This window comes from Chiloscyllium plagiosum, chromosome 35 (assembly GCF_004010195.1).
Source record: "Chiloscyllium plagiosum isolate BGI_BamShark_2017 chromosome 35, ASM401019v2, whole genome shotgun sequence".
In the NCBI taxonomy this organism is placed as follows: domain Eukaryota; kingdom Metazoa; phylum Chordata; class Chondrichthyes; order Orectolobiformes; family Hemiscylliidae; genus Chiloscyllium; species Chiloscyllium plagiosum.
The window spans coordinates 16,363,022-16,389,880 of NC_057744.1; the positions used below are offsets into that span (position 1 = coordinate 16,363,022).

At 40.1% G+C, this 26,859-nt stretch overlaps 1 protein-coding gene across 17 annotated transcripts in view; it reads right to left on the minus strand.

Moving 5' to 3' along the window:
* Positions 1 to 12,689: 12,689 nt before the first annotated feature.
* The window catches only part of LOC122540675 (neural cell adhesion molecule 1-like), a 508,029-nt gene continuing 493,859 nt past the window's right edge, over positions 12,690 to 26,859 (minus strand). For 7 of the 17 annotated variants that reach the window (XM_043676725.1, XM_043676727.1, XM_043676724.1 and 4 more), the window contains 4 exons: positions 26,335 to 26,545; positions 24,229 to 24,345; positions 22,482 to 23,339; positions 12,690 to 15,461 (listed from right to left, as the gene is read on the minus strand). In XM_043676725.1, coding sequence (XP_043532660.1) covers positions 15,362 to 15,461; positions 22,482 to 23,339; positions 24,229 to 24,345; positions 26,335 to 26,545 — 1,286 coding nt within the window. In that variant the 3' untranslated portion in view covers positions 12,690 to 15,361. Of the gene's footprint in view, positions 15,462 to 22,481; positions 23,340 to 24,224; positions 24,346 to 26,334; positions 26,546 to 26,859 lie in introns of those variants that run through there. The other 10 variants (XM_043676739.1, XM_043676738.1, XM_043676732.1 and 7 more) reach the window with 4 other exon arrangements.

A 26,859-nucleotide genomic window follows, 5' to 3' on the forward strand; every position in this document is an offset into this window, starting at 1 on the left:
AAAGCATACCAAACATCTTCTTCACTATCCTAGGGCCATATCATTAAGTGTATAAGTCCTGCTAAGATTGTCTTTCCCAAAATGCAGCATTTATCTAAATTAAACTCAATCTGCAACTTCTCAGCGCATCGGCCATATGATCAAGATCCTGTTGTAATCTGAGGTAACCTTCTTCGCTGTCCACTACACCTCCAATTTTGGTGTCATTTGCAAACTTACTAACTGTACCTCTTATGCTTGCATCCAAATCATTTATGTAAATGACAAAAAGTAGAGGACCCAGCACCGATCCTTCTGGCACTCCATTGGTCACAGGCCTCCAGTCTGAAAAACAACCCTCCACCACCACCCTCTGTCTTCTACCTTTGAGCCAGTTCTGTATCCAAATGGCTAGTTCTCCCTGTATTCCATGAGATCTAACTTTGCTAATCAGTCTCCCATGGGGAACCTTGTCGTACGTCTTACTTAAGTCCATATAGATCACATCTACTGCTCTGCCCTCATCAATCTTCTTTGTTACTTCAAAAAACTCAATCAAGTTTGTGAGACATGATTTCCCACGCACAAAGCCATGTTGACAATTCTGAATCAGTCCTTGCCTTTCCAAATACATGTACATCCTCTCCCTCAGGATTCCCTCCAACTACTTGCCTACCACCGAGGTTAAAGTTAGATGGTCAACTAATCCCCCATCACTTATGAGTGGATATGGCAGGTCTGCAGATCTTCAATTGATTCCATTGATTTTGGGATCACTTAGCCCTGTGTACTGCATGTTGCTTCCACTAGTTATCATGCAAATGATGTGGCTTCTCTGAGTTGGCATCTCATATGTATGTACGCCTAGTGCGTCGCCAGGCAGGCCCTCCAGCATTGTTCACTGAATTGGAGTTGACCTTCTGGCTTGTCAGGAATGGTAATGCAAGGAATATTACAGACCACGAGGTTGTAGAAGAATCCAATTCTAGTTTAATACAATTCAGCTTCTGCTGATGGCCCGCAACATCGCATGGATGCTCAGTTTTGAGTTATTATATCGAATTGAAGATGGCCCCATTTAGCATGGCAGTAGTGACACAGATGTTGAACAGTGCTCTCTATATGCAGCTGGGATTTTTGCCACCCACCGGCTATGCACTGGTCATTCCTGCTAATGTTGTTATGGATGGATATATTGGCAACAAGTAGATTGGTGAGGATGAAGTCATGTAGATTTCTCTTTCTTGTTGCTTCCCTCCTCACCTGCTGCGAATTCAGCTTAGCAGCTGTTTCCTGAGAATGCAACCAGCTTAGTCAGTGCTTGAACTACTGAACTACTCTTGGTGATGGGCATTACCGGGTATATCCTGTGTACCTCTCATCCTCGGTGCTTCGTCAAAGTTGTATTCAACAGGGAAGAGCACCGGTTTATCAGCTGACTTAAATAATGACAATCATCAGATATTGTTGCCCATGTTTGACCTGATGCCATAATACATGAAGGGGTCCGGAGTCAATGTTGATAGTGCCCAAGGTAACGTTCTCCATACTGTACAACACTCTACTGCCAGCTCTGATGAAGCTGTACTGCCAGCTCTGGTGCATCTGTACTGCCAGCTCTGGTGAATCTGTACTGCCAGCTCTGGTGCATCTGTACTGCCAGCTCTGGTGAATTGGTGTTGCCAGCTCTGGTGAACCTATACTGCTATTGCATTGGGCATACATAGGGGTGGTGATAGTGCTGTCCAGTTTTCCATCTAATTGTTTTATCTTCTGTGAAGGCATTTGAGGTCTATGCGAGACAGTGATTCGAGAGCTGGAAATCATTGCTGTGCTCCGTGTCTGCCCTCCAATCACCATGCATGGAACATTGGAGCAGCAGCATGAGTGGCTCAGATGGAACATTGGTGTCATCTAGAACGTTGTCTGTAAGGTATGATTCCATGAGTATGACTAAATCAGGATGTTGCTTGACTAGTCTGTAGGATAGCTTTCTGAATTTGGTCACAAGTTCTCAGCTGTGGTCAAAGACTTGCTGAGTCAATGGAAGGGTGCTTGTGATTGTAAGATCTGATGCCTAGATCATTGCTAGATCCATTCCTTTGTTTAGGCCTTCCAGTGAGGTAGTGCAACGTAATCACTTTAACAACTTGTAAAGCTATGTGAATCTTCTTTTCTTGTTCTTTCATGGGATGTTGCTGTTGCCGGCAAGGCCAGCATTTATTGGCCATCATTATTTACACTTTAAAAGTTAAGAGTCAACCATGCTGATGCTGTTATAAAATTATATGTTGACCAAAACCGATAAAGGTCACATTTTCTTCCCTATTTGCAGAAATCAGTGACAAGTGCCAAACCTTGGCATCAATGTTTGCGGTCCAGATATTCACAATACATATTATCAATTTTGTTGACAGAAATCAAGTGTAACATTTACAAGTTTGCTAATGACAGAAAAATAGGTGGGAATAGAAAACTAGGTGTTGAATGTATAGAGACTTCAATGTGATTTAAGCTGAAGGGACCTGGATATTGTACACTGCACATTGAAAGCAAGCACGCAAAAAGCAGTTGGATATATTGACCTTCACTGAAAGGGAGATTTGAATACAGGGTCAAGGAAGTTTTAATGCAGCTGTGTAGGGCTTTGGTAAGTCTACATTTGCAGTAGTGTATGTTATTTGGCCTTCTTATTTAATAAAAGCTATAGTGGCCATGAATGGAGTGCAGTGAAGGTTCACCAGACTGATTCCTAAGACACCAGGTATGTCATATGAGGTAGAGATTGAGTTGACTGAGCCCTTATTCACTGCAGTTTAGAAGATTGAGAGGGACTCTCATCAAATCATAAAAATTCAATTGGGCCTGACAGACTGGAAACAGGGATGATATTTTTCCTAGTTCAGGGTTCAGACTTTGGAGTTACATCTCAGGACATGTAGTAGGCCAATTCTGACTGAGGTGGGGAGAAATGTTTTCACTCAGAGTGTGATGAATCTGTGGAACTTTCTATCACTGAAGTCACTGAATATATTAAAGATAGAAATAGATTGCTAGAAGCTAAAGGTGTCAACAATCTAGGGGAGGGAACAGGAGGCATGGCCTTTAGAGGATCAGCCATGGCTACTGTAAAAGGCAAGGTGCTCTCGATGAGCTTGAATACCCTACTTCTGCTCCTAAAATTCTATGTTTCATATAGATTCGAGATGCAGTGGGCTGGACCTAAGCTTCTGTTTGATCCCTGCTGTAAGTATATTGCTACATGAGATGATGCAAGGATGGTACTCTGTTTGACACGACCAAGCAGTCTCTTTAAAGGATCAGAGGTGAAGTATGCCTGGAAGAATATGGCAGTGTCAGCTGCTATGATCAAAGTTGATGTCCTTACTGATGGGTCTGATCCCAGGCAGAAATCTAAATTGATAGATCATATTTTGTTTTTATTTTATTGAATGAGGTTACATTGCATTGCAAACATACAACCATACAGACTGTTAAAGCTAAAACAAACATTTATTATGCAGAAGATAAAAGAGACTAAACCAAAGTATTCACATAAACCACAAGTTGAAAGATTTTGAAATAGTGAAATACAATCTCATCTATCCTAACACCATCACATAATAGTACACAAGCATCAGAGAGAATTCCATTCTCTACCATATGTTTGACTTCGGTCTTTTTTTCAATTCCCAGTCTAAAGCTGGATTTCCTTTATCTTCATTAGTCACACAACTGTGCTTAAACTTTCTTACCTTCAAATTACCACTTCAATGTTCTATGCAAACACGTCCAGTCCAGAGCTTTTAATTAAAACCTTTGTATTGAGATAACTTATTTTCTAACTTTTCTGAACAAACTCTTTTCTCGAAGAGACACTATTTCTTATATCTAATTTCAATAAGGATTTCTGTGAACTGAAAAATCAAAAGTTTTCCAAGCTGTGGGACTTTTCCTTATAAGCAAGATAAAATCAATTCCTGATTCTTCAAACTGAAAGCAAGCTAATGATCTTCCATATTTATTCTGTCTGCTTGTATAACTCTCATAATGCAAGCAAATTCCCACATAACCCCAGAAATTATCTCTCTCATATAGTTTCATTTTAAAGAAAAATCATTAGAAAGGATGCGGAATGATTGGGAATGTAGTTTACAGGTCTTTGTGATAGACCTGTCAGAGATCATTGACCTTTGTTATTTTTCCTTTAAAAACCTTATGAATGGTATGAGCTGCACCCCCTTCCCTCACAGGTTGAGGCATTTGCCCTGCACATTTGTAATATGGTCACAGTCGTTTTCATACCATTTGCAGTTTTTCAATTTCCAGCATGATGGAAGGCGACAGTGAGCATTCCTCTTACTACGGCTTCCAGCCTCAATCCATCCTGTCAACTTTACAGAATTCCCACTTCCACAGAACCTGACTCAACCTATTTACTTTCAGCTACACCTACCTACCTACCTTTCCCACCCGGGTTACAGCAAAAATGTGATCATGCCCAATGTAGTCATTCACATTCCATTTCCTATCTTGAAGCTAGGTTGTTACTGATCTTGATGACCCTCCTGCCTCATCACACCATTGCTAGCCATTCTGTAAAGGATGTCCTCATTCTGGGGAAGAGCAATGCTTGAAGTGGCAGTAAAAGGAGGACTCAGTGGTGGCAGAAATAATGTCATTGGATTCTTAATCCAAAGACTAATTCTAAACACATGCTGCAATCTATATTCAATTCACAAAATCTGTGAATAAGAAGCTGTGCAAACTAGAGCAGGGCAGCAGCCAGTGGCCTGGACAGGAGTGGGGACAGCATTCAGCAGGCCTGAAGATGAGTGGGGACAGTGGACAGTGGACTCGGAGCGGTGTGAGGATAGAGGTCAGCAGGTCCCAAGTGGAATGGGGATAGTGGTCAGTGGGCCCCGAGTGGAGTGGGGATAGTGGCCAGAAAGCCTGGAGCGGTGTGGGGTGAGTGGTTAGTGGGCCTGGAGCAGTGCAGGGATCGCAGTCAGTGGGCTTAGAGAGAAGTGAGGATAGCAGTCAGTGGGCCTGGAGCAGAGTGGGGATGGCCACTGGGCCTGGTGCAGAGTGGGGATAGCAATCAGTGGGCCTGGAGAGGAGTGGGGATAGTCAGTGGGCCTGGAGCAGAGTGGGGATAGTGGTCAGTAGGCCTGGAGAAGAGGGGGGATTGCGGTCAGTGGGCTGGAGCAGAGTGGGGATGGTCAGTGGTCCTGGAGTGGAGTGGGATAGCAGTCAGTGGGCCTAGAGAGGAGTGGGGATGGTCAGTGGGCCTGAAGCAGAGTGGGGATGCTCAGTGGGCCTGGAGTGGAGTAGGGATGGTCAGTTGGCCTGGAATGGAGTGGGGATGGTCAGTGAGCCTGGAATGGAGTGGGGATGGTCAGTTGGCCTGGAGCAGAGTGGAGGTGGTCAGTGGGCCTGGAGAGGAGTAGGGATGGTCAGTTGGCCTGGATGGAGTGGGGATGGTCAGTTGGCCTGGAGCGGAGTGAAAATGGTCAGTGGGCCTGGTGCGAAGTGGGGATGATCAGTGGGCCTGGAGCAGAGTGGGGTTGGCCACTGGGCCTGGAGCGGAGTGGGGAAGCGGAGTGAAGATGGTCAGTGGGCCTGGTGCGAAGTGGGGATGATCAGTGGGCCTGGAGCAGAGTGGGGATGGCCACTGGGCCTGGAGCGGAGTGGGGATGGTCAATGGGGGGAAAGCAGTCAGTGGGTCCGGAGCGAAGATGGCTACTGGTGGAGCCCGGTCAGACCACATGGAAGCCCCTATAGTAAGATTGCAATATCTATCTTTTTAAGCATTATTTCTTATTTTCTTAACTTATACTATGTATATCTGTAATATAGTGTAACGTTTTTTCTTTATTTTCTCTTTTGTTTGTATCTAAGATGGCACCGTGTTGGTGACATTGTTCACTGTACTTCTGTTCTTTTGCAACTTAAATACACATGACAAAAAAACCCAATTCTAATTCTTCTAATTTTAGTGACTGTGAAAGCATTATCGATTATTGCCAAATGTAAAAATCCATCTGATTGACTAATGTCCTCAAGGGTAGGAAATCTCTCTGTCCTTACTTGATGTGGCCTATATGTAACTCCAGACACACAGGTAATTGATTCTTCACTATCCCTCAGAACAAGACACTCAGGTCAAGGGCAGAAAGTGATGGGTAACAAATATTAGCTTGAGCAGTGACGCCCACAATCCTTGAAAAGAGTCCATGGAAGAATTTTTTAAAAATCAATTAACATTGAATTTGAATAAAGTTGAATCACATTGTGGATTAGCAGTTGGGGAAAACAAGGCAATTTTGAAGCCTATAAACGACTGTGAAATCAGATAGTCGTCACAAGTGAGATTTTAAAACCATTGAGTAAGGCAATAAAGTAACTGAGTTCAATATCGTTCTAGTTATCTTATGTGTTTACAAGAATGACAAAACATTAAACTTTTTACAAAGTTATTGCCACTCACTTATAATTAATTGGCATTAATCTTGGTCTGTACATGCTGTCAGATTTTAGTTATGCTACAGATTTCAAAATGACACTGCACAGCATGAACTAACAGAGTTCCTGTCAATGAGATTTACTATGCTGGCTTGGTGCCCAGATGCAAATTTCCATGAAACTTTTTCCGAGAAATTTGCTGGAGGTAAGTATTAGATGTATCCTGGATTTTTCCTCGACAAAGTTTCTGGACTGTTTGCAATAAAACTAGCAATACTAAAAAAAACCTCAGCTGTTAATTTATATAATTTGAGGCATTTCAAGTCAATGAGGCATTACATTTTCCTCTGACATAATCTGGTGGCTCCATTTAAAGGATTCCCCTAAACAAAAGCTTTATTGCTTTAAAATCAACCTGTTCTTTACTAATTCCCTCACCACTCTTTGAATGATCAACGGTAAGATGTAGATTAAAAAGTCACCAACTCTGTTGTTTAAATAGGATCAAATGACATTATCAAAGTGTGACTTTTTAAAATTCAAACTGAGTCAGCGATTATTGCTCGTTCCTTGGTGCCCTATAGAAGATGGTGGTTTCTTTAATTGCTACAGCCCATATGCTGTATGTAGAACTACAAAGCCATTAGGAGGGAATGCTGGGATGTTGACCCAACAAAAGTGAGGAAAAGGCAATATATTTCTAAGCCAAATATTTACTATCCTATAGTACACACTGCTGCTACTGAGTTTCAGCAGAGGAGAGACTGAGGTGTCATGTTTATGTATGCGGCGCCAATCAAGTAAGTTCCTTTACTAAGTAAAAACGAGGACTGCAAATGCTGGAAACCCGAGTCTGGATTAGAGTGGTACTGGAACAGCATAGCAGGTCAGGCAGCAATCAAGGAGCACAAAAATCAACGTTTCAGGCAAAAGCCCTTCATCAGGATGAAGAGCTTATACCTGAAATGTCGATTTTCCTGCTCCTTAGATGCTGCCTGACTTGCTGTGCTTTTCCAGCACCACTCTAATCCAGACTTAAGTTCTTTACTTTCTAGTGGGCTACCGCTTAGGTGACAATCTACTTTCCTATTTTTCTACTGACGTGGATAATCTAAAATCTATCCACCTTATCCTTCATCTGCCATGCATTTACCCATTCATTCAACTTGTCCAAATCACACTGAATCATCTGTACATCCTCCTCACAGCACACTCTTCCACTACTGCAAGCAGCCAGTCAAGAGCCTGGCGGCCAGGTCATATTGAACAGAAAGTACTCACTGAATCAGAGGGTTGCAGGTTTCAACCTGCAGGAGTTCCAACCTACAGGGCGACACTTTAACAGCGACAAATTTCAGCCTCATCATGACTCTCCCAGAAGTGGCATTGGAAATGAAGTCCTACTTTTCCCTAGAGTTATCTTAAGAGTTAAAGGTTTTGGAACGTATACGCAAAATCCCCAAACTGTCAGGGGTTTTTAGAATTAGGTTGCTATAATTCACGAACCAGATTTCTCTATTTATCCAGAAATATTATTCATTACAGGTCATTATATCCTAATTAGAAGTAAATAATTAAACTCAAATATACAAGTTAAAACTCTAAACCATTACAAACTCCCCATAATATATACAGAGAGGTAAACATAAACAGGGGAAAAAAACAGAGGAAAATTAGAAAAAATAACTTGCAGTTTTTGTTCATAAGATTTTTTGGTTTGGTGTTTACTAGTTTCAAGCTTTTGTCTCAACCACCCCTTTCCTAAATGCTTCCACTGTTCTGCAAGAGGCACAAAGTGGCTGTTTGACTTATGAAAGGTTGCCAAATTATTCAATCAAAGTCTTAACTTGCATTAACTGAAGGAAAGCGAAACTGGTTTGCATCAGATTTTAAGTAGTTTACTGTAGGGAACTGAACGGGGCAAATTTTCCAGCTCCATCTCTCTTCTGGCCTGAACTAGCTTATCCAGGCCTTACTAAAAGCCCAACCTGTTCAAGGATCTGACACTTGATCACATGGTTGCTGGCAGGTACCGGGCCTGTGTTATTGATAGCTTGTCTCTGATCCACAAACCAATCAACTTCACTTGCAAACAACCCCTTAGTTCCTGGTTATCCGCACATTGCTAGAACCCACAGGTATGCAAACAGGGCTCACAAAAGGTATCAAATTTCTCGCTTTCAAACATGCAGACATCCTTTTAAGTCTCTCCCATTTCACTCACTCCACTGTTTTCAAAAGTACAATAAAAAGCAACAAACTTTTAGTTTAAAAAATGTCCCAGAGTAGTTCAGAGGAGTATAATAAAACAAAATTTAATACCAAACCACTGAGTGACAATGGCCAGATGGTTAAAAATACATCCAAGAGGCAAGCTTAGAACATTTTGAGAGAGGAAGAAAAGACAGAGAAAAGGTTTAAGGAGGGAATTGGTATCTAAATAGTTAAAGGGACAGCCACCAACATTATTTTTATTTATTCATTTTTTACTGTGATGTGGGCGTTGCTGACTGGCCAGCATTTATTGCTGTATTGCCCGTCCCTAGTTGCCTTTGAGAAGGTGGTGGTGAGCTACCTTCTTGAACCGCTGCAGTCCATCTGCTGAGGGTTGACCTACAATGCCTTTTGAGAGGGAATTCCAGGGCTTTAACTCAGCGACAGTGAAGGAACGGTGATATATTCCCAAGTCAGGATGGTGAGTGGCTTGGAGGGGAACTTGGTAGTGTTCCTATATGTCTGCTGCCCTTGTTTTTCAAGATGGAAGTGGTATTGGGTTTGATAGGTGCTGTCTGAGGGTCTTTGGTGAATTTCTCCCGTGTGTCTGTTGCTAGTGAGCATCTGTGGTGGAGCGAGTGGATGTGGTGTCAATCAAACAGGGTGCTTTGTCCTGGATGGTGACAAACTTCTTGAATGTTGTTGGGGTTGCACTCATCTAGGCAAGCAGGGAATATTCCATCACACTCCTGACTTGTGCCTTGGGGACAGGCTTTGTGGAGTGAGGAGTTGAATTACTTACTGCAGTATTCCTCGCCTCTGACCTGCTTTTGTAGCCACAGCATTTATGTGGTGAATGCAGTTAACTTTCTGATCAATGATAACTCCCACGATGTGAATAGTGGGTGATTCAGTGATGGGATAATGATTAGGTTGATTCTTCTTGGTGATGGTCAGAGCCTGGCATTAGTGTGGCGCGAATGTTGCCTGCCACTTGTCACAGCAAGCTTGGATATTGTCCAGATCTTGTTGCATTTGGACACAGGCTGATTCAGCAACTGAGGTGTCATGAATGGTGCTGAACATCCCCATTTCTGACCTTATGATGGAGGGAAGGTTATTGATGAAGATGGTTGGGCCTAGGACACTACCCTGAGGAACAGTGGACAAGTTAAAATTGTGAAAGGTCAAGAGTTCAGAATTAGAGAATTATAGACATTATTGGAAAATTTTGGAGTGGGAGGTGATTAATAAGATATGGAGGGTAAATTCAGTGCAGTACTGGTAGAGTGTTGCATAGGGATAGTCATTGAGCTAAGATGATAAACTGAGGCTTTGTCCTGGAAATTCAAGATCAATTGGGTCGTATTTGATTGTGGTGTGCTTCATACTTAGACTCATAGAGATGTACAGCATGGAAACACTCTTCAGTCCAATTCATCCATGCCGATCAGATATCCTAAATTAATCCAGTCACACTTGCCAGCAATTGGCCCATATCTCTCTAAACCCTTCCTATTCATATACCCATCCAGATGCCTTTTAAATGTTGTAATTGTACCAGCCTCCACCACTTCCTCTGGAAGCTCATGCCATACGTGCACCACACATGAAAAGGTTGCCTGTTAGGACCCTTTTAAATCTTTCCCCTCTCACCCTAAACCTATGGACTCCCCCACCCCAGGGAAAAGACCGTATCCATTTACCCTATCCATGCCCTTCACGATTTTATAAGGTCACTCCTCAGCCTCCAACCCTCCAGATAAAACAGCGCCAGCCTATTCAGCCTCTCCCTATCTCGCAAACCTTCTGGCCAACCTCTCCCTCAGCAAACATGATGAAAAACTATTTATTCATTAAACTGTAAGACATTCTTTTTACATGCAGTTCCTATGTTTAGCAATATAATAGATAATCCTCTCGAAAGAAATTCACTATATACAAAACAGGAGTCGGCCATTCAATGAGATTATGCTTTATCTTCTGCTTCAATGCCATTTTCCTGCACTATCCTTGTATCCCTCAAGGCTTTCAATATATACAACTCTGTTATTCTAAGTCTTGAGGATACTCAGCAACTGAACATCCATTGTCCTCGGGGGGCAGAGAATTTCAAAGATTAATTCCAAAGTGAAGCAGTCTATCAAGGATCTCTCTCAATGTACAACCGCATTGAAATTCCAACGATTCATGGATTTGACTTTAACTCTGCACAACTGACTGGAGTTTTGAGTGAATTAAAGTTTCAACCATTGATTGAGGTTTCTTATCTAAGTATCCTTCAGATTTGCTGTGGTGAGTCTATCTCCTGCTGAGATCTCTGCATTGGCAATGTAAAGACTGTATGTTTATTTTCTGCGTTTTTGATTGGGACTGAAATAGATGAATAACAGACTTTAAAAGCTGAGGATTGAACTGATTACTGCACTTTTTAAAATCAAGTTGCCTGATGCTCATTCTAAGTGCTGTTTAATCAGTTGCTGGATCAAACAGTGGACAAAGCCTACGTACATTCCTGATGAAGGGCTTTTGTCCGAAATATCGATTTTCCTGCTTCTCAGATGCTGCCTGAACTGCTGATTTTCCAGCACCGCTCTAATCTTGACTCTAAACTCCAGCATCTGCAGTACCCACTTCTGCAAAGCCTAGGTACAGATGAGCTGGAGCCCAGGGGCTCTGCATGAATGGAAATTTGACTGACAAATAGTTGATTAGTCCACAGAATAATGACTAGTTGCAGGTAAAAAAAGGGGTCCCCCCCTGTCAAAAACATAACTGACTCCAGGTAGATGAACAGCTTAGGGCGTAAATGCTTGGACAGAAACAATCAGACCTCCGGGAGGAAGCTGTGTTGCGGTTCTGCATCCTAAAGCTAAAGATAGTGAGTTTATTTTCCCTCATTAGTTGCTGTAAACTGTGACTTCCAATTAACAACTTAGATCTTTATAAAGGTGAATAAGTTATTCAGTGCCTCTTGCAAATAACAAAGTATCTGGAGAAGGAAGATCAAGAAGCAGCATTCTGATCAGAGCAAGATTCATCTCAGCAAACCCTGTACATAGGGAAAACTAAATTCCTTCACCAGTCTTTCCCTCTGCTCGCAACACCCACGTTTCCTTTTCTATCTGCCTGTCTGTGAACAGGGTGAGTTTTTTTTCAAGGGGGTTAGAGTAAAGTGCATCAACGGCTCAGAATTGTTCTCTAAGCTAGAGTAATTGTTAAGTGCACAAATCTGGTCAGTCCTGTCAACCTGTCTAAAAGACAGGTAGACTGGGGAATTCAGTGCACTTATTAAAATTTTATTAACTTTTGTGACAACTCCGAGAATAGCAAGGCTCGATTTCCAATGTTCTACCCTAGTGAGGGATAACAGAGAGCATCTTGAATTTTATGTTTATGGTGATGGTAATACTCAGAACCCTGTGGTCCGGAATCCACGATAATGCTCAGTAACTTTACGTGTATGAGAGATCACCAGTGTAAATTCAAATCCCACCGCTCGTGCTTTACTGCAGTGATGCCAATATTCACTTGCACTTCCTCTGGAATTGGAATTATGCTCTTGTTTAAAAGCCAGATTTTGGCACAACAGAGGTACTTACCGAATGGAACATCTTGGCCCAACATTTAATATTTTTCAATCTGTTCTCTTGATTCTATTTCAGTGCTCACTGTTTAAATTGCTAAAACCCCCAATGTAAAAGAAATAAAATCACTTTATTAAAAATTCCTATTTTAGAAAGATTTGCATTGAGAAGGATATGGATGGTGGAAATCCCTTTTTTTTTAAATGAAGCAGACATAATAAAGCTATTAACTTTCATTTTATTATAGGTTTCAGTTATTCATTCTTTTGTTTTCAGCATTTACAGTAACTTAGTTACTTTACATAGAGAGTAGCTGAATTGTACAGGCCAGGATTTGTCTTTATTTTTCCCTGAATTGGGAAGCTAATGTGGCCATTGTGCTACTATTAGCTTCCTAATTATAGATCAAAGGGTTTGCTTAAAACATGGACACGGCAATCATCATCTTGTTTTGTAATTTTTATTGAACACAAGTATCTGACATAATGCAAATTCAAAAATCTCGGTTAGTAGTCAGTATTTACACCAGTGATAGTGGAAAGGTGGTTTAATCTTCACTCAATAAAAAGTTCTGTAACAGGAGAGAAGGCTCTAAATGCAGGGTATTCTAATTAGGGCTGACAGTGGAGGTTTTAATTTTTGTAGGGTACATGAGATGAAGTCCAGCCTTTTGCACTTACACAAGAAAGTCATAAGGCTATTTTATATTTGACTCCTTATTCATTCAAGGCACAAGGGCTAGGCTTTTCCTCTTCTGTGCTAAATAGCCCCTGATTTTCTGCCCGTTGATGTGACTCGGGAAGGAACTCACAGCTGATTCCAGAAGTTTAAAACCTTGGCCAATGTACTCCACTTTTGAAATTCTGAAATGGAATTTTTAAAAATAATTTCATAGGATGCGGGTGTCGCTGGCAAGGCCTACATTTGTTACCCAGTTCTAATTACCCATGCATCTTAGATTGCTGCAGTCCATCTAGTCAGGTACACCTACAGAGCTACTAGAGAGAACATTCCAGGATTTTGACCCAGCGACAGTGAAAGAACAACAATAATTCCAAACCAGGATGGATAGTGGGTTGAAGGAGAACTTGCAAGTGGCAGTGTTGCCATTAATCTGCTGCCCTTCTCCTTCTAGGTGGCATGGGTCACATGTTTGGAATTGAAGGGGATGATTTCCTCTACTGGCCATTTGAAGCAAAATGGTAAATATGTTTTTTTTAAACAAATGCATTTATAATTTTACTACAATCAACATAGGAGAAAATCCTCTGCCCTAATGATTACATTAAGTTACCTTTCGCTAAAATTTGTTAGATGGCACAGTAAGACAACAAACATTCACTTCCTACGAGATCATTGCAATGATCCGTGTAAACTTGGTCCCATTTTTAATGCCAGCACAAATATTACATCAAGTAACAGGTTTGAGTATCGCTGGGTAATTGTATTAGGATCGGGCTTAATTTAAGGCAGCTTTGGAATAAAAATGCCATTTGTTTTTGCTGTGATGCCATTGTAGTAAATGTGCCCAAAAATGATCTAGTATAGCAAGTCACATCGGTGCAGAGGGCAAACCTTAATTATTAAATGGGTGACTTAAGAAGTGCCTCCAGTGTCATCCCTAAAGTTGAATATATGCAAACACTTGAAGCAAATGACAAGACCAGTATTTCACAGTTTGAACTTACAAATTAGCAATGCGATCATTACTGGACTGAGACTGCACACAAAATAAAAGTACATGAAAGAATAAAGCCCCATTTGATTGTGCTAATGGGGACTGCTCCCAGTCTTACCATCATTGTTAAACATTACAGGCAATAAAACTTAGAACACATGGAATTCATGCCCAAAAATGTTTGCCTCCCCTTATATTTTTTTTTAATTTCCCCCCCACCACAGTGATGGCATTTTCCCACACAATCTTCAGAACTACCTGCTACACCTTTCACAACCAAGCTATGCTGAATTTCTTTGAAATACTATGACAAAAACACACTATAATATTCACGCATTCACAGTGCACAAGCTTGCAGTCTAAAAAGTTGAAACATTGCTTCAGTAACAGAAATGTGCTACATAATTCCTTTCATAGCTGCAAGAATGGAAGGTGTTTTGCTGTGAAAACAAGCAAGGAACAATTAACATAAATGAATATCAGACTTTAATGGAGAAAACTGGTCTTAATATGGTGTGTAAGCATACGATATAACAAGGTTTTTCTGGTAGATCAAATAATTAATGCATATTCTAACCAAAGAGTAACAAGGAAAGGCAATGTAAACACTCCCATTCAAAATAAAAGTGGCAAAAGCAAACAAGCTAAACTATGGACATTTTAAACAGCTTTGAAAGAAAAAAAAACAAAGCCTGTTACATTTACACACAATTATAACATGTAAAGGTTAAACAATTACGGTTTGCAGTCTTAAACCAATAAACACTGAAAATAAAAGTTGGCAAAAATTAATATTCATTTCTTAAAATTGAATACTGCAAATTGAAATATACTTCACATATGCAAATTTACAAACCTTCTGTTTAGTGAACAGCTAACTCAGGATCAAAACTTGCAAATAAAAAAAATTATAAACAGGTTAAGATAGCAATGCTTTGTGCACATAACGTACTTGTATGAATGGTGAAGCAATCACATTTCTAGCCTTACAACGGTAATTTATAAAGCTGTGTTTTAATCAGTATAATTTTTAACTTTGAAAAAAGTAAGAAGATAAAAATCAGTTGTGGCCATTTCTACAGGTATGTACCGAAAACTCTTTCTTTTGTTTCAACTGTTCACTCTACTAACATAGGGAGAAACGGAAGGAATATCTCAGTGCTTTCTAACTGAAGAATGCACACATTATCTAAAAATCACAATTCTTGCTAAGCGCAGTGAAAAATGGTAACTACAATTAAAATATCCCAGGTTGTTTTTTTCCAACAAGTACCAATTTCAATTATGTGGTCAATCCTTTAATGAAGGAATTTTACAAAAAGCAAGTGTGCCACAATTGATCCCCTTCTCAGCTGAAACCTACAAACAGGAAAACATGTTCAAAAATAATAAAAGAGACACTGAAGGGAAACCGGTATCTGTGTGTGTGTTTTTTTGATCATGCTTTGCTTTCATTCTCATTTGTTTGTGAGGCTTCATTAGGAACCGTCTTTACTTCTGTCCCCTCTTGTTTGGGCTTGTCCTCTAATGGGACCTTCCTGTCAAGTAGAAAGCAAGTGGAATATAAATTAATATGATGTAGGTAGGAAACAAAAAGTATAGCAGTATGTGAAAGTATCTGAATCAATTCATGATACAATAATTGTTTCTTAACAAGGAAATATATTATGGGGTATACAAAATTGAACATGTCAACCATATTTTACGCTAAATACAATTTCTTACATAGGTTTTGCTATAAATACTCTGCTCACAAACTACTTTTGCTGTCACCAAACAATAAATTGGCTCTTTGCCTACACATTTGCAAAGTATTAATAAATGGAACCAGCAAGGTATCACCACAACTCACTACTTTGGCGTTTCTTCAATTTTCACATGCTGCTGAAAAAGGATGATCAAAGAATTGGAGGAGAGAATTTTATTACATTTATAAAATAAGCCTTCTGCATTACTTTCTGACAAATTGTTTCAATACCAAATGTAAAAAAAAACTATTATGAAACAAAATGAGAAATGAAAAGAAACAGGAATAAAATACATACAGCATCGTACCGAAGATATCCTTGGTTTCTAAACACTTACTATTTAAACATCAAACATGCTTAAAATAGGAAAGCAGCAAAAAACTCAACTTAGAGAAAGAAGTACAATTATAGAAACTACCAACTCAGTGGAAAGAAAAACATGGAAAATAATAAATGCCAGTCAGTGCAATTGAAGTGCAGAGCTGCTTCATTATACAGTGTCAAGGGTGTGCACCAAAGCAATCTTTCTGCAGGGTATCATTAGCTAGATAAATGAAACCTAGGACTCAGACATTCTTATAAGACCTACATGTGAGTAAATGTATTCTCTCCCTAGGACAATGTCCACAGCTAAATCATTTTTTTTTTGTTATAGTTCATTTGGATTTTTCACTCAGGCTTGCAGTTTGAAAAAATACCTTAACACAAAAAAGTGGTCAGGATTTGGGTGAAGGTAGCAAACAGGATGACAAGGGTGTTTTGCTAAGATTTTATGTAGGATGTTGTAGGTATATAATAAACATATTGAGAAGGCCAATTATGGCTGTTTGGACAAGAATCAAGGGCATACTGTAACGCGACAATTTGCTTTAACATTTGCCTCTCCAATAGGTAGTGGTTGTGGAAGTAGGCCCTGCACTCGGCAGTAAAGTTACACTAATTTAACTGAACTCAGTTAGAGCAACGTTGAGAAAGCTATCGCTTTTGGGGACATAGAGAGACTTATGTTCCTAATCATAATCTGGTAAGAACTGTTACGTTGTCAAGTGAGAACTGTCATGTTCTTAGCTGTTGTGTTCTGTTTTGTTCCTCAACCTGCTAAGATTCACTGTCAAGGTTTTCATCTACAAAGGAGTATTTGAATGAAGTACCAGTGAATTACAGTTAAGGCTCATCACCATCACTTCCTCAAGAACAATTAAGATGGTAAATAAATGCTGACTTCCCAAGAACTACTTTTGGAAAAATACTCTTGCCTGTGGCTGTGGTAGCTCATGAAAGCCTGCCTTCCTACCCTGCCCCACACTTGATTCATGCATAATGCTAGCTAAATAACCAATTGCCTATCTCTAAGAAAGAGGGACACTGACAGTCCTTTCCAGCACACTAAGGAGACATCAAACAGTGATGGCTCCAGCTAGTTACTTTACATAACTAGGGTGACTGCAGATTTCTTCTGTAAATGAATGACAAGTGAACAGTTTTAAGGTGGACCAAAGTGTGACAATGGGAGAACAAAGAAGAAGCCTATATAGAATTTAGTGAACAACGTTTAACTGATTAAGACACCAAGTCACTTTTTATAAGTGGACAATAATGTTCTTCCATGGCAAATAGGGAGACCATTTTTTCTTACTACTTCTCTTTCTCAAGATAATTGTGGATACTGGATTGCAGTTGCATCTGGCCTGAAAGTTTAACTTAACTAATGATGTAATGATTTCACTCAAGTGATAATGAAGCAATGATGTTACTTCAGTAATAACATGCGAGTCTTGGCACTAAGTGAGAAGGTGGGCATGTGGTGTGTTGGTTGGGCTTGGGTATGTTTTTAGCTTGTACAGGTAGACAATCCTTTATCCGAAATTCGAAAAGCTCTGAAGTCCAAAGATTTTTTTATGAAGCTTTTTTCTCATTAACAAGGTTGTTTGGCCTGCTAACAGTTAGCCCAAGTCGATATCCCCTCGATGCGTGTCACTCAGATGCAATGTGTGGGCGCGTGGCCCAGCACTAGCAAACCTCAATTCTCTCTCAAGGACCGTTTTACTGAGTGAGTGTGCTCCTCCGGAAAGATTTTTAAAAATTTCACCATCAAATTGTCACTTACTCTGAAATTCAAAAAATTCTGAAATCCGAAAACCAGCTGGTCCCAACCATTTCGGATAAAGGATTATGCACCTGTATTATAAAACTTCAATCAATTGAACCTTCTAGTAGATTAATAAAACCTCCTGGGAAACTTTAGGGTGAATTATATAAGCAGAACAATATCCTGTCCATCTCATTGGAGTTTTGATGGAAAGGAAATCTGTCCAGGCTCTTATGGACCAATTTAGGTCCATCTACCTCACCAACTGTGGTTCCACACGTCTTGGGAGAATACTTTAGACAGGCTGAGAAAACTGTGGTGATTTTGACACCCATGGAGTCAGGGCAGCACTCTAAGTAGCTACAATCTACATTGATTCCACAACTAGTTTCTCCAAGGCTTTCTTCAATAAGCAATACACCAAATTCAACAAATGCCTAAAATAATGGCACAATATGTGTTGATTTCAAATGGTTGTTTTTTTTTGTAAAAAGGCCTTCTGCTGCTGGGGAATAATCATTCTTTTTAGTAAGAGACCATTATTGTGACAACTAGATGACAATTACATTGAAGGGGAGAATAATTCAAGGAATAACATGGTGTTGAATACAAATCTCAACAACAAATTAATTCCTGCTTTAACTACGCCCAACCAAAAAAGCAAACACTGGAGTACATCACAGATCATTAATGGAAACATTTATAATTACTGTATTTTATATATCAGTGTTTACAATGACCTAATTCAATACTTGGGTTCACTTTAAAAGATTAGTTTACTGCACAGTCCTTGCATTGACAAAATGAAATTCTGAAAGAACACAAAAGTATTACAGTAACTGGCCATCAGTAAACAGAAACAAATTAGCTAAGTCTTTAAAGAAACAGAGACAACATCCCCCATGCCCAGGAGAAATCTTCCTCAGTATAAACAAAAACCATGCAAATTAAAAAAAAAATCTCATGCATGAAACTTGGTCATCATTAAGAAAAATCCGATAAACCGGAGGGAGGTTTCAAGTGAAACACTGATTTTCGAAACAAGCTCAATAGTGGTTCAATATAATTGAAGATCTAGTCTATCTAACTAATTTGGAGCTGATTACAATACCTCCAAATTTGAATTCATCACACTTTATTGGTCTGAAAATTAACAGATTCTAAAGTCCTAATGGAACAGTGGATCTGAAAGCACTTTGAAATGCTGATTTCAATTGCACAATAAAACCTTAGTCAGAAACTGAACTGAATGTACATTTCTGAAGAACTTTTGCCCATGGAAGTGAACGTTACACATCATTCAAATGACAAGACTGTTGCAGCACCTGGATTTCATGACTGGTTATAACACCGAATTGTACATATCGACATTGGTCTGTGACCTTCCTAGTAAACATGCAGAACGCTGGCATGTTGGAAAACTTAGCTACATTGGTTCCCTAACCTTGGCCACAGTGATAAAGGAAGTTGTGAACTGATGGCTAAGTCCTCCTTGATGAGAAAGGATGTGATGGGGGACAGGGGCAGTAACAAACATCCTTGGTTGAGTATCCTGGATCATTCTCATGTACCTCTCACTGATCCTCTGTTAGCTGTGCCTCTGAATTATAAGACTCAAGCTCCACACGAGACAGAAGTACAAAATCTATACTTTCATTCCAGGCATCACATAATAGTACAGGATAGTTCTTTCCCTAGAATCCTGATCAACAATTCTCATTCAACCAATATTGCTAAAATAGATGACTTGTTCATTTATCTCAGTGCAGCTTGTGGGATCATGCTGTGTGCACATAGAGGCTGCCACCTTTTCTTCATTACATCCGCGATCACACATCAAAAGTAGTCAGCTGGCTGTAGCACTTTAGTGAACACCACTATATAAGTGCAACTCTTTCATTCCTGATGAATGTTAAAAATAGTCCTGGAGCAAGTGGTTACTTAATAATGTGCTATGGGTCACAATGAATATTTTAGGGGTTGGGAGAAATTATCTGCAAAACTAAAAGATTAATACACTTGCATTGTTTCCAGAAACCTGGACATTATTGAATACCAAGAAAGAAAGTAAGGATAAAAAATTCAGGGGAGGAAATGCCCTAATGCTAATATTGTGAACTGTTAATTCAGAGACCTAGGTAATATTCTGAGACCCTGGGTTCAAATTCTGCCATAGCAGATGGTGTAAATTGAATTCAATAGAAATTTGGAATTAAGAGTCTAAAGATGACAGTGAAACTACTGTCAATTCCATTATTGGTCAGTGTGTTGAAGACAGGAGTTGGAAGATCATGCTGTAGCTGCACAGGACATTGGTTTGGCCACTTTTGGAATACGGCATGCAATTCTGTTCTGTTTGGGAGGATGTTGTGAAGCTTACAAGGGCTCAGAAAAGATTTACAATCATGCTGACGGGGTTGGAGATTTGAGCGATAGAGAGAGGCTGAATAGACTGGAGCCATTTGCTCTGGATCATCGGGCTGACCTTATAGAGGTTTATAAAATCATGAGGGGCATGGATAGGGTGAATATACATGATCTTTTCCCTGGGTTGGAGGAAGTCCAGAACTAGAGGCCATAGGTTTAGGGTGAGAGGGGAAAGATTTAAAAGGGACCTAAAGGGCAACTTTTTCACGCAGAGGGTGGCACGTAATTGGAATGAGCTGCCAGAGGAAGTGTAGGAGGTTTGTACAATTTTAACATTTAAAAGGCGTCTGGATGGGTACATGAATGCGAAGGCTCTAGAAGGGTATCAGCCAAATGCTGGTAAATGGGACTAGACTTATTTAGGATATCTGGTTGGCATGGATGAGTTGGACTGAAGGGTCCGTTTCAATGCTGTAGAGCGCTATGACTCCAATTGTTGGAAAAACCCATTTGGCTCACTGATGTCCTTTAGAGAAGGAAATTGCCATCCTTATCTGGTCTGAAGTACATGTGACTCCAGACCCCACAGCAATGTGGTTGACTCTTAACTGCCCTCTGGGATGGACAATAAATGCTGGCCTAGCTAGAGACACCTTCATCCCATGAATGAATAAAAAAAGAAATCCTATTGTTCGATTATGTTGCTGGTGAAGAAACTAAAGTCTTTGCATTTAGCCTCAGACAATAGAGATTATTTCTTATTTTACTCAGTTTTGGGTCAACACAGTGTATGAGAATATTTAAAGGAAGTTGTACAGTCACACTGCAGCACCATTCAGTAGCTACATTTGGGGAAAAGCAATTGCCATGCACATCAGCAAGTAAGGCTCACAAAACATTTCATGTACTTTTAATCAGATACAAAGATTTAAAATGTATTTGCAGGTTGTTGAACTTTTGCTATCTTAGGAATGGGCGGATCTTAAATTGAGAGTTATTCTATTGTTGTTCATGGAAAAATTCAGTACCTCACAAAGAAATACAAAAGTGGATTCTCTGATCATAATAGGGAGCAAGAAGGTTCCTACTGCAGCAACTCATTTCCACATCAAAACAGTTATGGTGCCACAGGACAATTTCATTTCTTTAGTGGGGGAGCAGAATCAATGCTAGCGATCTGGCTCTTATTTTCTGAAGAGGTTTAATGGTTTTTCAAATGATATACTAATTTAATTCCCACAGCTGTTGCATGGCTTCTGAGAACTGTATTTTGTGCATACAGGGTGACTAGCTAAGGAGAATACGAGGATGGGCATGAAGCTGGCATGGGGAAGGTCAGGGCACACAGATGGCATGGGAGATATGGCACAGGAGTGGCTGGGAGTGAGGTTTAGGGGATCTTTAAATGATATTGGAAGGTGAGTTGGAGTGTTGGAGAACAGAAGTGTGGCTCCTAACCGTCCCACCTTCACTCAGCTTACACACCTCATTGCAACTCACAAAATGCAGTGTGAACCCGATGCTCGTGTGAGAACAAGAAAATCCCTTGTACAGTCTCACATAGGTCAGGTGTATATTTTGCAAGTTGAGCAAGTGTGTGGCCTGTACGTTCCAGAGGCCAGTTTTAAATTCAGTCCTGTGTTCAATTTAGATGAGAAGCCAATTTTTAAAAAAATCAGACAAGCTGAACCAGATGTTGCTGAGATGAACACTGGCCATGGCAAAGTGTAAATTCTGCTTGGGTGTTACCTATAAATTTAGATTTAATTCGCTGCCATTGCAAAAAGCTATTGTTTCAGAAGGCTTAACCTCTGTAGGATGTTTGGCTGCTGCTCTAACTCAAACTGTAATCGTCACTGCTAATCATGTTATGTTTATTGACCTCTTCAATCCAGCATGCTTGAACCACAAATCTATGTAAAACATCAACTAAATACACTGCCAATACAAACATTCCTCGTCCTCCACAATTTAAGAGAGTTAAATTCACATAACGTTTCAAGTCAATTGGAAGGAGATTCAGTTTGAATTTTTTTCTAAAAAAGGTAAACAAGTGCAATAAGATGTTGTTTAATTGGAATGGTCTGCAAAATTTAATTCAATGTTTTCCTTTAATGAAACAATGCCACTAACTTCATATGATCTGCAACACCTAAATGTCCAGTAACATTAGCCTTTTCACCTAGCAAGTTAAAGCAAGATACCACCTTAAAAAAATTAAGAAAGTAGCCTTTGAATTGCCTTATCTCAGTGACCAGGTTTTATGCAGGAGCTGAAAGGACATGAAAGCAGAGCTGCATCACAACAAAGACACAGTGACAAGCAAGTAGCATTAGTGTGAAAAATGCCCATACTCTTCCTTTGCCGGAGCAGATGGTAAAGCGGCGTCTGCAATGGAAGGAGCAAGGTCAGCAGCTTTCCCACCAGCCATAGTGGGAAGAGAAGAAGTGCCAAGAGCTGCAAAAACATCCTTTGCAAGGTCAATGTCTGAGGTCTTGAAGGTCCCTCCGTCAACTGGAAAGTCCTCACCCTGGGAGGGTTTTTTGCTGCTGTCTGTAGCAGCCTCATTCTTCACACTGGTGGAGTTAGTTGTTGGCTCCACAGGACTCTTCACTGGGTTAGGTTTTGCAGCTTCTATTTCTGGACTCTTGGTAGTCGTTGGAGCTTCTGGCTTGGGTTGCTGCTGTGCCGATGTAGCCGGGGGACTGGCTGGGTTTCCGGGGCTGGGAACTGGACCAGATTTGTTATTGGCAGGACCTTTTGTCACCTCCTCTGCTGCTCCGGCAACTGGTGGGGCAGAGGCTTGGTTGGAATTGACGTTTGAGACTGGATTACTGGAGGTTGGGGTGGAAGAAGGCGGCGAAGAAACTGAGACTGGGGCAGAAGCAGGAGTTGCAGAAACAGAGACTGGGGCATCACTAAGATCAACAAGGGGCGCAACAATGGGAGCAGTCTCGGTTTGAGACTTGGTGGAAGGTGAAGTAGGTGATGCTACAGCTGCCTTGGGTGAGTGAGGTGGAGCAGCTGAAGCTGGTGATGGCTCAGGTGTGGTTGAGGCTGGGAGTGCAGCACTGGAAGTGAGTGTTGTCGTTTCACTCGTTGGACTGTTTTGAGCAGTGGCAAAAGTTTCAGTGATAGTGTCAGAGTTAGTGGTTACTGTGGTGACAGAAGGCAACATGTCTTCGACAGTAGCCTGGGTATCTGCTGCATGCCTGTGAGGACAATAGGAGTAGAAAATGGATAGAATAGACAATATAGCAATAGTGACAGAAAGAAGCAAAAGCACACAAAACAACCATATCATGCTGTCACGTATGCAACATGTAACATTAAATAGCACCATATATTGGGTTTGAAAGTCGGACTGTGTTCCAATAGCATCCTTAACTAGCATAATAAATGACTCGGATGTTATAGAAACTGACAGGAAGTGACTTAAGCTTCAATAATTCTGAACTTATTGTAGCCTGTTGTAAGTCACAAGGTTAATTGGTTGCTTGGATCTCTCAAATAAATCAAATCAAAATTCACAATGTGTCTTCCTAAAAATTTCAGATTCAGGTTTTGAATTACAGTAAGTGCATGACCGTGTTAAGAACATCACAGTGCTGCTTATTAAGTGTAAAACAAAACAAGCTTTCTTCTTCCCCACCAATATTCATGCATATGTAGCCAATCATAAATAGAGGTCAGAATTTTACTGAGAAAGTTAGAGGTTATTTTATTAATATCTGTCGAATGGAAATTTGCTACATTTCTCTCAATTTTGACAAAGTTCATCTTTAACTATATTTGCAAACTTTTAGTGATTCCTAAAAATTCATGAATGGCTAAAACTCATAAGCAAATTATTTGTGGATCTTAACTTCTCTGATTTTGGCCTCGTCCTTTAAATTATGATAAAGTAATTCTGGTGGGTAAGCACTATCAGGAAAACACGAGGCAAATAGACTGAGCACCGCACAATAGCTCACAGGATTCACAGGAGTTAAAAGGCAAGCAGAAATGACCCACCAATCATATGAACTGAAAGGTAAAGCAAAAGAACCAGCCGAAATCACAGTACAAAATAGCCACATTCTCAAACACGTGGCAACTTACTCAGGCTCTGTCAGTGGTGTGGTTTCATTGGGTTCAGTTTGACTTCCACCATCATGATTGGGAGTTCGTTCTTCCTCAGTCCGTACCTCCACAATCGGCTCCTTTGATTCGTCTTTCCTGTAAACAAATGTAAGATGCCATTTTTCATATGGCGGGTAGGTTTTAATGACCAATTGCATTTTATATGGGATATTTGAAAAGCAAGTTTTAGATGTGAACTTCACTGAGAGAATACTGCTTGCATGGTTTAAATTAGCCATAACCACATTGTCTCAAGGACTGATGATATGAATAGGAGAAAGGAAAGAGTATCCAAACTGTACCAATTGTCAAAATGTAACAAAAAGCAGAATATATTTAGCATGAAATGTAAAAATGAATTAACTTTGGAGTTCTAATTAATGGGTGAAGTGGTCGGCTCGTTTGGCAGATGTTCATTTAGAAAGAAGCTAACAACAGACTGTTAAAGAGCGCACATTATGTATATATGAGGTCAAGTGACTATGATGAATGAATTAATCAATGCATGAACTAGCAGGACTAATTAAACAGTATGCATCAACTGATCAGAGCACGACAAGTGACACAGAAGAGCTAAAGAAAAAGGAGCCGACCTGGAAGAGGTTTGAGGCACAGATTTGAAGATGATGCATGCAGAGACAAGGAGAGATGAATTAAGAGTCATCCATGCCACTAGCAATGAGGAAATCAAGAACCATCTGATCTTGGCTACCGATGGTTTTAATTTGTTGAATGTTACTTTTGTTGCTTAATAAAATATTATTGAGAGTCTCCTTGTCTGACGTTTATTGCCTGGTATTTGAACAGATTGCATTATTCTATCAATTAGCTTGACCACAACAGAATTGTTATCCAGTGCGAGGAACAAATTATGGACACTGATGTGGAATGACAAACCTTATTGGTTTTGAAACAAGAAATCGAATTAGTTCTTGTCAATAAGTGGGATGCATGATTATTAGAAACACACCAAGGGAATATTGTAGATTGATGCATATCACTGTTCCTTCAGCATTACTGGGTCAAAATCCTGAAACTCGCTCCCTAATGGCACCATGGGTCTACCTACATCAACTGGTTCAAGGATACAGCTTCTCAAGGGTAACTAAGGCTGGGCAATAAATGCTGGTTCAGGAAGTAATGCCTACATGAGTGAACAATGCAGATAGTCAAATAAAACTAGATAGAGCAAAGAGATTTTTTTGAAACTATTTAGCATGCTACGAAAGAAAACTGTTGGCGTACATATGAGGAATGAAGATAGCAGTGCTGTTAGAGATTTGCTTTGCCTTTGACATCTATTTCAGGCCTCTGCGTAGTGTTTACTAGGCATTAAAATAATTAAAAGCTCTCGATTTTTAAACAGCAAAGGTATAAACATATACTATTTGTGTTCAAAATACTTGACTAGATGATGATATAATTAAGATCATGGTGATTTAGTAATGCTCAATGAGTTTTAGATGGGCATTTTTAATATTAAGAAGAAAACAACAGAACCCCAAGATCTTTTAGATTCAATTGTGTAATTTTAATTTTCATCTAATTTCTGAACCGGTGGAGCCCTGTGATTTTCAATGAATATTTTGCTGGTTTATTAGATTAGATGATTAGATTTCCTGCAGAGTGGGAACAGGCCCTTCAGCCTAACAAGTCCACACTGACCCTCTGAAGAACAACCATCTCCCTACAATTACCACTGACTAATCCACCTAACACTACGGGCAATTTAGTATGGCCAATTCACCTAACCTGCACATCTTTGGACTGTGGGAGGAAATCGGAGCACCCGGAGGAAACCCATTCAGACACGGGGAGAATGTGCAAACTCCACACAGACAGTTGCCCGAGGCGGGAATTGAACTCAGGTCTCTGGCGCTGTGAGGCAGCAGTGCTAACCACTGAGCCACCGTGGTATGTCAACATGGTTTCACAATTATTGACAGGACTGGCTAAATGTATAATTAAGGGCTTGAAACCCAGATGATCTTGTCAGCACAGCGGTGCAACAATTACTAAAACACATTAACTTTGCTGCTACAACATATTTGTATTTCTGAAAAGTTAAAGGTTTAAATTCCTTACGAGAAAGCAGCTTTTCCTTCTTCCATGTCCTTTCCTTTGGATCCTGGACCAGGCTGCCCACAGAAATTAACAGCAATGCACATCAGCAGGCCACACTTATTAATGAAGTAGCAGGTGACATCAACAGCAACGAGCAAGATGAGGAAGACGACAATAAGGATGCCAACAATGGCGCCAGTCCCCAGACCTGAACCATCTGATGGATCAACTTCTAGAAGAAAGAGAATCAATTAAGTACTAAACACTCAAAAATGATATAAGTTCACGAAATGTGAAAACGTTCAAGATACCAGTTTAGATCTAATCCAATCTAAAATATAAGAATTCAAATTCTCTCAGTGCCATATGCACCATAGTTCCAAGAACAGGGATGCTATAAATGATCAGCAAATTTTTCTGCTTGATAAACTACAGACAAATTTACTGCATAACTTAAATGATTACTGAACTAGTTGATGGGAGCTATTCAATGGCATTTTCAAATGCACTCCCGTTCACTCGATTCAGAGGAAAACTTCAAAATTA